Here is a 12,875-nt window from a genome sequence, read left to right on the forward strand (position 1 = left end):
AATACATGATAGAGACCTTAGATTTTAATCTCCCAGGGGCAAGGATTTATGTAAATGATGTATAATCTCTGTATAGAGCTGCAGGATAAATTGCTGCTTTATAAATTAAAGGTTAATTGTAGGTAAATAATAATTTGATTAATGTTTCTAGCCAAACATTTTACTTATTTATTCACAGATGATATTTCGGTGCAATACATCCAAAATCTGTAATGCATTAACAAAAATCCTTCCATAAAAACAAAGCAGTAAAATACACAAAAACTTTATTTACTAGTTTACTGGACAATTTCATAGACAAACTTGTTCTCCTTAAAATATTTAACAAAAAATATTTGCCAACATAATAAAAAGATTATTTCAGGAGTCAGATTTTATTAACTTAAAAAAGCTGAATAAAATTAAAATTCAAGTCTGTATTATTTGTATTTGTGCACTGACACTTGCCAAGCAATGTGCACTGGTTGAAGTATTCTGTTGAACACAGACACATTTACAGATAAAAAGGCACCGTTCAGAGTGTCTCTTGATTGCCCTGAGACACATCGTTCTTAAATTTTCTTCTCTTTGAAAGTTTGCAGAGTCCATTAATGCAGTGGCTTCCGAGCCACAAAAAATACACAATCATAGAAGTATTTCATCATAGATAAACTATTCACTGTGTATGTTGTAGACACCGATTCTTTTTCAAACTGTTCAATGAAAAGTTAAAGAAAATGAGTTACAAAGAATTGTATAACATGAAGAGGACTAAATGTTTGCATGCAGTAAAGACTTACTATGATGATATAAACGCTGTACAGAAAAAGAAATTACAAATAAAACTACTCAATAGAACTTGGTATAAAAGAAGAATGTAGGCAAGTTTTCCTACAAGAGGTGCATTCACAGGCTTTTGGCAAAAGTAGCATTTCTCCACCATATTATTTGAGCCAGCAAAAAAACTCCTTATACCTCCAGCCTCATTTCAAATTTATCAATTGATACTTCCTTTCACTATACACTATAATGTATTAAGTCCTCTACTTTATACTTTGTACACATATGTCTGTGTTCCTACTTACTCTGGAAATAAAATTGTAAAGTTTGTGGACAATACTACGCTGATGGGACTTCTCGGGAAAGGAGAGTGAGATGGAATACAGGGATGAGGTGAAGCTGCTATCGGAGTGCTATAGAGCAAATAACCTGCTCCTAAATACTGAAAAAGAACCAAGGAACTGGTTGTCGATTTTAGGAAAAACAAAACTGTCTCATTATTGATGGTACAAATGTGGAGAGGGTTTCAGTATTTAAGTTCCTGGGAATGGAGTTGGAGGACGATCTGACTTGGAGTGCAAACATTAAAGGGCTGTTGAAGAAAGGCAGCAAGGAATGTACTTTGAGAGTTTTGAGGAAAAACCATCTTCCCAAAAATCTGCTTCTTGCCTTTTATCACTGTTGTATCGAAAGCATACTTACATATGGATTATGTGTGTGGTTTGGTGGCTGCACTTCTAAAGATGCAAAAGCACTCCATAGGGTTGTTAGGACAGCAGAGGAAATAAATGATTGTCGCTCCCTACCCTGGAACAAATTTACATCTCCCTATGTCAGAAAAAAGCTATGGACATTGTGCATGATTCGACTCATCCTGGCCACTGTCTCTTTTAGCTCTTGCCATCAGGGAAGAGATATAGAGTAATGAAAGCTAGGACAAATCGGTTGAGAAATAGCTTTTATCCAAAAGCAATTATGGCTTTAAATATGAAATAGAAAAGTGTAGCTGTATGTGGTATTTCTGCTATTATGCCTTCACTTTGAGTTGTTTTGCTTCTTTTAAATTTCGTTGTTTACTACGTGACAATGACAATAAAGATATATTCTATTCTATACTTGCATTTTTAGGCCAAAAACATATATTGGGTATTTCTCTGCTGGCTTAGAATATGAGTGGATAAATGCTACATTTGCCATAAGATACCACTGAAAGGATGCACACTGGCCATAAGGGCTCCAAAATTAGCGCTGCAATTTGCTGTGAAGTCTTTCTTTGCATATATAAAGATTGCTTTTTTTCTCCTTATTAACTGCTTTCTTGCATTTCTGGTCAATTTAGCTACTCTCAGCCATTTTCCACATTTTAAATTACTGTAAATTTATGCTCATGTAACAAACAAAAGTATGTACATTTTAAATGTCCTTCATATTCAAGCTGTATTTTCCCTGCTTGAGGGTGGATAAGTTTACAAAGGCAGTATCCTACAGGTCTAAAAAAAACACACCACCCATATCTAATTTGCATTCTCCTGCCAAATGCTTAAGTTAAATGAGTGATGCTCCTTTATTACTAGTACGACATTAAAACATGCACATTACAGACACTGTACAACGAATACCCTGAGCCCAAAGCAGATATGTTGTGCAAAGTTAAGGCTGCCATTAGAAATCACAGAGCCCCATACAACATAATTATTGCTGCCTCGTCACTCACTTAATGTGCTAATATGTGTGCCTCAACATAGCCTCCCGTACCGGTACAGGTGGCTTAGTGCTTGTGAGGCGCATATTTCGTGAAGAAATTATTTTTTCCCACTTCCAGAATGTGGCCTCTATTAGCCTACACCTCTGGTGCGGGAAACAATTTTTTAGCAATAGGTGCCATTTAAAGGGGGGCCCTGCGGTTCTGCATTTACTTAGCCGGGCCCCCTGCGGTCAGTGAGCTGCATACTTGGGAAGGGAGAGCAGGAGCTTCGGTGCCTGCATAATTTTCCCCTACAAAGCTTTCCATACTTTTGGTTTGTCACCGAAGTTTAAATCCTGGTAGAGGTTTGGATGGGTGAAGTTTGAATTTCCCGTCCAGCCCATCCAATCCCCATGCGGATTTACCGGAAATTAGCCTTTAATTGCAACCAAACAATTCATTTTTGACAATTTATGTTGAAATAAAATTCATTCATTAAAAGAGAAAAGGAACCACTGCACATACCTCTATGTGAAATCCATACTGCAGAGCAACATTTTTTATATCTTCGTAGCTTAATTCTATAGAAAGTTCATTTGCCATATTTTCAAAATGATATAAAAGGGGGCCTACAAAGAGGGGAAAAACAAAATATTTATTTAAAGCATAAGGGCAACCAACTCTTCTCAGCATTTTGCCACCCAAACATTAAGGCATATGTTATATATTAGGGGAAAATATCTGGTAAGGAAATAGTTGATTCAGTCCCCTAGCACTGCAATTTTTTGTGCAGTGACAGAAATGCAATCCACTTGTCAATGCGCAATGAGTGCTTTAGGTCAAAATCCCAATGGACATTAGCTTAAAAGAGAACAGTTAAAACACTGAACTAATTATTAAAGTGGTTGTTCATCTTTAAATGAACTTTTAATATGATGTAGCCATTGCTATTTTAAGACAATTTGCAATTGGTCTTCATTTTTTATTATTGGTAGTTTTTAATGATACATTTTGTACCACAGCTCTCCAGTTTGGAATTTCAACAATAATCTGGTTGCAAGGGTCCAGTTTACCTTAGTAACCAGGGAGTGATTTGAGAGAGTGACTGATATATGAATAGCAGAGAGGCTGAATAGAAAGATAAGTAATAACAAGTAACAATAACTATAAAATTGTAGCCTGAGAGTGAGTTTTTGGCTGCTGGGGTCAGTGACCTCCATTGGAAAGCTGGAAAGAGACAGAAGAAGAAGAAAAATGATTAAAAAAACTATGAAAGATAAAAAATGAAGACCAACTGAAAAGTTGCTTAAAATTGGCCATTCTATAACAAATGAAAAGTTAACTTAATAGGTGAACCACCCCTTTAAGGTTTTTTTTTTTTTATAAGAATTAAAAAAAAAAAAGACTTACCTAAATTTATCCATATGCCTCCTGGTTTAAGTATCTTCCAGATTGTGTCAATATAGTCTAGGACATTATGCGCAGTGTCTATAAAGAAACATGTTGCTATGCAGTCCCAAGAACCTACATAATAAAAAAAAGTTCAGTAATTGGCATTTGATTCTTATTTTAATTGTATGGATTAGTAACTGACAGCAATAAAGTGATGTAAATATAGGTTAGTGGATTCATTTCACTCTGAAAGGCAATCAAAAGTAAACTTACCTTTGTCTGTGTAAATTTCCTCAAAGTCTCCAGCAGTCATGGAAAAATTTGCATTTGGAGGGAGATCATGAGGATTCACATCTGGAAAATAAGCAGGTCTTATTTGATCTGATGATCTACGATTGTTACTAAACTGATGGATCCATGGGTAAATTTTAAAAGTATTAATTTCAGAACATCTGGAAAACAGAGGAAATTACAATAGTACATGCAATACACAACACACACATATATAAAAGTAGTACAATTTAATTTTGCAATATCAACATCTACCTAATAAAAATGTGTATTGTGCTGTCACTTTTTAATTCTCCTTGTTGCAAGGGCAAGTATCATCACAACATTATTATTAGCTAATTACACATTTTTCTAAGAAAGCAATTGTTCAAAAAGGTCTCTCTTACTGCAATTATTGTATCACCATAGAGCTGTAGGTATCCGAACCACAACTAATAAATGAACATACCAGGAATTCGAGTTATATACCTAATCAGTCAGTCCTATAAAGGAATCAGGTTAGCAGTGGTGTAAAGTGACCATTTCCATGGGAAAAGTAACTGAAATATGGACATGGCTATTAAATTCATTTGAAACCATAATAAAAATGTAATAAATGCTATCATCAGTGTAGAAGAGTGGTCCTTACTGTGAAATGAAAATGGTCAGTCAAGTATTTCTTACCAATATATTTACACAGTAGTACTTTGAATTTATTAATTCCATTACTACTACTAATGGTATCTGCACTTGGTAGCATTAAGTATGTACTGATATGTATATCAACAAAATTATTGATATTAAAGGAGTTCACCTTCAATGGCCAAATCTTATTAAACCACCAACAATACTTTAAGTGTGTTAAAAAATCCATTTTCCATTAAAAAAAAAAAAAAGTACAAAGGCCACTGTAAAAACTACTTTTTATACCTGTTAAATCAGTCCTTCTGTCCCTCTGATCAGTTTTCTGAAGAGATGGGAGTGGCTTAATTTTAACCTTACATGCTGAGAACTTTCTATATGTATGCTTACATCATCATGTCGAGGCCTTTCGTTTATTCCTATTGCTTGCTTCTGCACTCTAACCAGTTGCATAAAATGAACGGGCATTGGTTAATTTCTCCCTTGCCTCCCCCCACCCCCCAGCACAGGGTCTGTGCAGAAGTGAAGGATCAGCAGAGGGATGATTATGAGGTGAATATCTCTTCAGCTGCACATTTTTTTCCTTAACTATGTATATGGCAAAGATTGTTCTAGCAATGTGAACTATTAGATTTGTGAATGTTGTACAAAGGTGAACAACCCCTTTAAAGTTACTACATCTTTAATAGCAATTCCCATTCCATTTTGTATTCCTGTTAGCAGCCTTTCCACCTAAATACACACATTATATATATATATATATATATATATATATATATATATATTTATTTTTTTTTTTTTTTTTTTTTTAATACATGCATCAAGTGTCTCACAACTCTGCAGGGTCTGTATTTATAACTTACCTATTGAGCACAAAATTTGAGGAAAACAGCATGAAGAAACTCCATTCATTCCCTTGGCAAGAATACCCATGCTTAGCTATTTCCCATGCCAGCCTACCAAGCCCTGCACCAGGCACTAAGATATTTATATTGGAGACATCACTGGAAGATACAAAATGGAAATTAAGTGGTGCAACGATCTATTAAAGCATTAAAGGAACAGTACAGTGTAAAAATTAAACTGGGTAAAATGAAGACTGCAGAAAATGAAAAATATTTGTAATATAATTAGTTAGGCAAAAATGTAATCTATAAAGGCTGGAGTGAGCAGATGCCTAACATGCAGGTCAGATTCAAATGTAAACTAACTAAACAGCTATGTCCCATATCAACTTTCATTTTAAAAGGTACTGTAACACACTAAAGCATGCAAATGGCAGCAGTGTTCCTCCACTACACCTTTGATTCATATATTGTATATGAAATATAAAACTGAGCTCAGTAAGTTTAACTTAAAGAGAAAGTCCATCCAAAGAGCGTTTTTATCCTTTTTTTGCATGATGAAAGAAGCAAGACCTGAATTCTTAGATGGAAACTTCATTTGTAATGTCAGGAAGCTTGCTTATCTTAATCAGACTGCAAGCTCTACAGGGCAGCGACTGCTTTCCTTGTGTGTTTCTTAGCATGTGGCACTTAAAGAATAAGTAAGTCTTTTATCATAAACGTCTCTACCTTTCATACCTTTCTCCCTGCACTCAAATGATTCTAAATAGTGCCCAGCATAACGCACTTTTCTCCCTGCACTCAGTCTCATGCAGATTCTGCACCACAAGCAGCTCAACTTTAGCTGTCTCAGCTACTTCCTAGTCTAGTGTAAAGCTCCATCCCCTTTTCTGAGTTCTCTTTCGCTCTCTGACTGTGATGGTCGAAGAGGTGTCTACTGAGCACTTCTGATTGATTTCAGAAAAATAGAGAAAAATCAGCAAAGAAATGGGGGTGGAGCTTCACGCTAGACTAGGAAGTAGCTGAGAGAGCTGAAGTTGAGCAGTTTGTGGTACAGGATCTGCATGAGACTGAGTGCAGGGAGAAAAGTGCGTTATGCTGGGCACTATTTAGAATCATTTTAGAGACATTACTGATTCACTAAAGTGCGATAACGCTTATCGCATGGTTTTTTGCGTTAAAATTGATGCGATAAATAAGTACCGATTCATCAAAGTCTTTTAGCATGCGTTAAGACGCATATCGCCTGCGCTAAATAACGCATCATTGCAAGGCCTTCATTTTAATGCATTGCATTAATTAGCGAATAGAAATAGTACTAACGCATTATTCACAAACACATAAGAAGCGTTAAATGCACTAAATATTATAATACTTGGGGCAGGCAGTACTTAAAGAAAATTGTGGTTCATGAGCTTTTGGCAACACAACATGGACTTTGCAGTGGGATTTTTTCAAGTATGTGTTGGCCCTAGAGTGATGCATCCTCCAGTTTGCAGGGAAATGATCATTTTTAGTAAAGGCGTTAAATCGTGCACTACAATGCAAAGATATTTTCAGATTTGTCAATTTTGTCTGTGTGGCAATACCCTAGGGCCAATGTCACACCAGGCTGCTAAAATCACCAGTGGAAAGTGCCCATTGGAGAACGTTCACTACTTAAAGTGACATTAAAAAATTTTAGCTGTTGCCAACTGATTGTTACAGTAAATTTCAAAGACATTGACATGGAGACATGGAGTTTCTACACAAACTGTTATAATAGAGTACTAATTCCCTTCCAAATTAGGAATATGTAATCTATGTATCTGTGCCACTGCAAAACCTGGCACAGCTACATCCACTCTGATTTGCAGTTGCACATAACATATTATATATCTAATGTTATCTGCCATGCAACATGTGCCTTTTCTGCTTTTGAATGGCTGCCCCCATGCCTAAACAGCAGATTTATATAAACTATACTAGTCTTTCTGAAGCAAACATAACTTTTTACCAATGTAAGGCAACAATACCTTATATTTTAATTACTTTAAAACACTTTCATTTTTGGGGTTACTATTCATTCCTAGGAAATGCCAGTGTCAAAATGCCTAAAGTTACATACCTCTCATCTTTTGGAAAATGCTTAAGAATTTCATCGATTATAGGCTGGTAACAAGCGTCTCTCTCTGACTTGCCATCCTCACTCCAATCTCTCACAAACTGCTTTATAGTAGATTTAAGTTTGTCCATATCAAAGGTTGAAGGAGGAGTTGGCTTTCTGTATCCCTGTGTATTGGAAACATAGGCTTACATACTATGTGATCTGATTTCAAGGGAAGCTCCATCTATAAATACAGCAATAAACACATATGCTCAAAACAGATGAAATGGTGTTCACGTGGAAAATCAAGTTCTACAACACAAAATATACTATGTGTATTTTGTAATGGCTGCCAATTTGCAGAGCACATACATCATAATATATATAACTGGCTTTTGTACCCATGAGCCTTTTCAAAATTGGACCATGTGGTGCATTCCAGAATGCTACAGATACACAGTACTGCATGTGTAAATTGAGCTTGTTCTTCCTGCCGGTGGATACATATGGGAACAAAGATCAACACCTAGGATCTATTACATGTGATTACAGACCCAAGAATAACATACATTTACCATCAAGTGCCATGCAACTTGATGATTTGAAACACACTGTGCTGCAAGCATAAAATACATTTCTAAGGGTGTCCTCTACCAAAAATGTTTTTTAAACAATAAATATGAAACATGTTATTTTGTTATTACATATTATTTCAAGAGTCAGACATATTTATTTATGGTTCAGTGTGATTAAAGGGGTTTACCTTTTATTGGGGTGTATACTACCCACTGACTACCAAATTGTATGACGCTGCCATTATGTTATGAATACTGAGCATCACTTGCCAGCTTGTATGCTTTGTACCACAGTAATTAGCTAGAAATTAAAGAGAAAGCTCCAAGGTAAAGTGGAACTTTGCAGTTACCACCCCAGCCTCTACACTAGACCTTCAGTTATGTATGCATTATTAAACATACAAAAAACATTAAATTATAGCAATAAAATAATCCATTCAGTTATCAAGTATTCAATTTCAATAAGACTAGAATTTTAACTGTTAAACTGTATTTTTTAAATAAAATTGTACTTACTTTTTCACCATATTCTTTGTTTTCAAACATATGGGTACAATCATCTACAATCATTTGCAGAATTTTCTGATTGTGATTTATGCACTCACGGATCTTGTCCAAGTGAGGAACGAAGTGGGGAAGCAATTTCTGTTGATTTTTTGACAAGGACTTAAATTGTCTTTCTGTGCGGTTCACTTGCTCATGAATGCTACTTCTAAATAAACAAACAAAGACAGAATTCACTAATTAAACAAATTTAGGTTATAAATAAGATACTAATTTTAAAGAATATTTGAGGATTAAATTTGCATTTTAAGTACTGGCCACTGGGTTAATGCAATTGCCAGAGAAATGGAGAGATCTGACTTTCCATATCCTGCACAGTTTAGCAGAGGCAGAATTAAGGTGGCCATACACGGGTCGATTGTAGCTGCCGATATCGGTCCCTTAGACTGATTCAGCAGCTTATTGGCCCATGTAGCGGCAGCAACGACTTGCATGCCCAACCGATATCTGGCCTGAAATTGGCCAGATATCGATTGGGCAAGTTAAAAGATTGTCAGATCGGGGACCACATCAGCTTGTTGATTGTTGATGTGGTCGCCGAACCGACGGCGCCCATTGCCGTAGTTGTAATCTGATCATTTGGCCCCAGGGCCACCTGTATGTGGGGATATCGGGAGAAGATCCGCTCACTTGGTGCCCTTGCCAAGCGACCGGATCTTAACGTGTATGGCCACCTTTAGAATCTGAACTAACACAAGATTTTGGAGGCAAATAGTGCAAAAAACCAAAAAAGAAGCATGCAATCTCAGTTACATTGATCAAATCCTAGCATTAATACTTATGGTTGCCAACCTTTCTTGAAAAAAAAAAAAAAAATACCAGCCTTCCTATATAGCTATCTTTTTTACCCAAATTAATAATATTGGCATAAAGCATCATTTTTACCAGTCAGGTGGTAACACCATAGATATTAAGCATTTTAATTTACTTTTACCAAACCTTGTGTTTTATAATGGCAATGACATAGTTATGTATAATAAAATGAATCATAGTTACAGGCTATAACTGCTTATGGATGAGAGAGCATCCATGCGATTTAGTCTAAATCCACATCTATTCCAGTCCCACTTAGCTCATTTATAACCAAATAGGTTATAAATAAGATACTAATTTTAAAGAATATTTGAGGATGAAATTAGCACTTTAAGCAGTGGACATTTCCCCTACAACAGTAAGGGTTAAGGCAATGCTTATGGTTGAGAAAGTGAGATTTACTCTGGATCCACATTTATATCTATTCCATTCTCCTCCAGCTCATATTAAAAATGATATTAGTTACTACCCCCAGCATCATAATACAGCCAAAATGGATGCTAGACCATGTAAATAAACAAAGCCTTTAGAAGTGCATGCTAGACACGGCAGCCAGACAAAGATACTCACCCATAGCCTATAAAGGCACTGATGATCTTCCAGAAGTGGTCTTTTTCCAGCGCCTCTTCCTCCTCTGGACTTTTGCGCTGACGTCGCTCCCTGTAGGCACATATATCCTGCTCCTCCATAACGCTCAACAGTTGCGCTTTACGTTGGGCAGACGCGATTTTCTTAACAGAACCAACAGTCCCGGGTCGCTGCTTAAACGTCCCGCAACGCCATGAACATCCACCTCTTTGGCTCCTGCCTGACAGATAATCCCGACAGCACAAATTTCATCTCGCGAGACTATGGCGTCACGACTACAAGTATATAAGTGCAGTGACTGCCGGCGACGGCCTACTTTACGGCAGTGCAATCATACGCTTGCAGAAGAACAGCCTTTTACAAAGTTTTTCCCACTCTTCACAGTTCCTACTTTTATCAGTGACAAAAATAAACGTTTTTCGTTTCTTTTTGGTATAAGTTGCCTGCCATACACCCCCACCGCTGTATTAGAGCCTCAGCTCCCGATATTGGCCACAACTGAGTTACCTTTTTTTCCTGCTCTCTAAAACCTATACTTGTGCTGTGGAGTAGAAAAAAACGACTTTAGTTTTTATCATGGTTGGTGCAGCAACATCCTAATATATGCTTCTGCATACCTCCCAACATTTTGAAAACGGAAAGAGGGACAAAAATAAGCGCAGCATGGTGAATTTTCTGACCATGCCCATTTCTGCCCACACCCACTCTCATTTGATTACATTTGGCAGGTTATTTAAAGTTTGATCAAATTTCTCAAGGTTTTGGGGTCTTGTGTAATGTGTTATTACAGTTTTGCTGAAAAAGGTGAAATTGCCCATATGGCTAATGCCAGACGAGGCATAGGGCGGATATTTTCGGCAAGCGGAAAAACGATTGCTGAAAATTCCGGCCTAAGCCTCCTACTTGTGCCTGCACCCGAATAAATAGAATACGCTCGGGTGCAGGCACATGTAGCAGAAATACTCATAAAATTGCAAGAGTTTGAAAGTCTGCGAGTCTCAGTTCCCCCAAGAGACCTGTTTAGCTTATTAGTTACATTTGTATCTCAGTGCAGGTGGGGCTTTTTACCTTTCTGGGCTCACTGCCAAAAGCCCACTGATTTCATTAAAAGTGAGAAACAATGTATCTAAGTGCAGAATGAATGAGATATACTCGGGTGCAGACACATGTAGCCGATATACGCATGAAAACGCAAGATAATGCAAAGTCTCACGTTTTCATCGGCTACATGTGCCTGCACATTCATTCGGGTGCAGGCACAAGTAGCAGGCGTAGGGCTGAATTTTCGCCAAGCGTTTTTCCGCTTGCCGAAAATATCAGCCCTACGCAGTGTCTGGCATCAGCCTAGATTTCTGGGTTCTCTGCCAAAAGCTACTTTTAATTAAATTTGTATCTTTTTTTAGCTTCAATGCAAGGAGATCAAAGGGAAACGAGGGACTTTTCAGTAAGAATCCAGGACTACTGGTTGAGCTGTCGAAAGAGGGACTGTCCCACGAAAATCAGGGGACTGTCCCACAAACACCATCAGATCTTCTTCTCCCAATTTGACCAGAAAGGAAGGTTTGTGCATTAAATCATTAATCTGAGGGTCCCCATGTTTTTGTGCAAACAAGGGCTAGATTTCTGACAATTTTGAGACAAAACAATGATTAATTAGGAGACAATTGGTAAATTGGACAAAAGTAATGTTTTTCTCTTTATTCCCTGTGATCCTAACACTGAAGTGAGTACCTTCCCTGCCACCTTGACCCATGGTTACCCATAAACAGACTTTTGGTTAGTTTTAGTTTTGGTCCAGTGTTTTTATGTGAAGATTAGGTCAATATTTTTCACAACCTGGCGACAAAATAAGTTTGGGTTGGAGGGTCCCAGTGTTTTGGGTTTTTTTTGTACAAACAAGGGCCATGTTTTTCACAATTAAGGACAAAACCATGGCTAATTTAGGAAAAGACAATAAGTGAAATTGGCAAAAGGAAATCATGAGTGTTTCAATTCAATTTTTTTTTTACTTTGGCATGAGGATCCCAGTGTTTTTGTGCCAACCAGGGCAAAATTTTTCACAATAGGGACAAGATGTTCACCCAAGATATTGGGTGAAACTGAGTTTTAAGTGTCTATTTTTTTAACTTCAGTTTTGTTTAACAATTTACGGACAAAAATGGCTAAGTTATGGGTAAAATTGACAGTAACAGTTATCTAGTTTTTAGGCTCATTTTTTTCCTACAGTGGCTTCAAAGGGTCCCATTGTGTTTTGGGAAGACTTATGGCAATTTAGAAACAAAAAGGGCTAATTTAGGAGAAGACAATTGGTGACAGTCACTTTTAAAAGTCATTTCCATATCCCATTAGGGCTTTGTATTGGGAGTTTTACCGAGTATCAGTGAGCCAGAGATATACCAATTGCCAACAGTACCTTATTGGTCCTAGAATATACATTTATTAATTTGATCACCAGGAAACTTTGGAAAACAAAGTACTGCGTTTGCTTTGCCACCAGCAATTTACTTTGTGGTGGGAAGGTATTTTGGGGAGATTTGTTGCCCACAGTAGCTGTATAAGGAATGGAGCAGGATTTCCATCACATCAGGAAGTGCAAATCTCTTTACCCAAGCAGCCAAAAGAACACATCACATGTGCTGTTCTTGTGAAAGCCAACA

At 37.0% G+C, this 12,875-nt stretch overlaps 1 protein-coding gene across 1 annotated transcript; it reads right to left on the minus strand.

The window, feature by feature from the left end:
* Nucleotides 1-355: 355 nt before the first annotated feature.
* Nucleotides 356-10,717, minus strand: carnmt1 (carnosine N-methyltransferase 1). Its single transcript, NM_001126522.1, is given in 8 exon segments — nt 356-692; nt 2,969-3,072; nt 3,854-3,967; nt 4,109-4,287; nt 5,611-5,751; nt 7,700-7,863; nt 8,770-8,965; nt 10,201-10,717. Coding segments are annotated over 8 exon segments (1,122 nt in total). The 5' UTR covers nt 10,320-10,717; the 3' UTR covers nt 356-587.
* Nucleotides 10,718-12,875: the final 2,158 nt, after the last annotated feature.

Source organism: Xenopus tropicalis, chromosome 1, assembly GCF_000004195.4.
Source record: "Xenopus tropicalis strain Nigerian chromosome 1, UCB_Xtro_10.0, whole genome shotgun sequence".
Lineage (NCBI taxonomy): Eukaryota > Metazoa > Chordata > Amphibia > Anura > Pipidae > Xenopus > Xenopus tropicalis.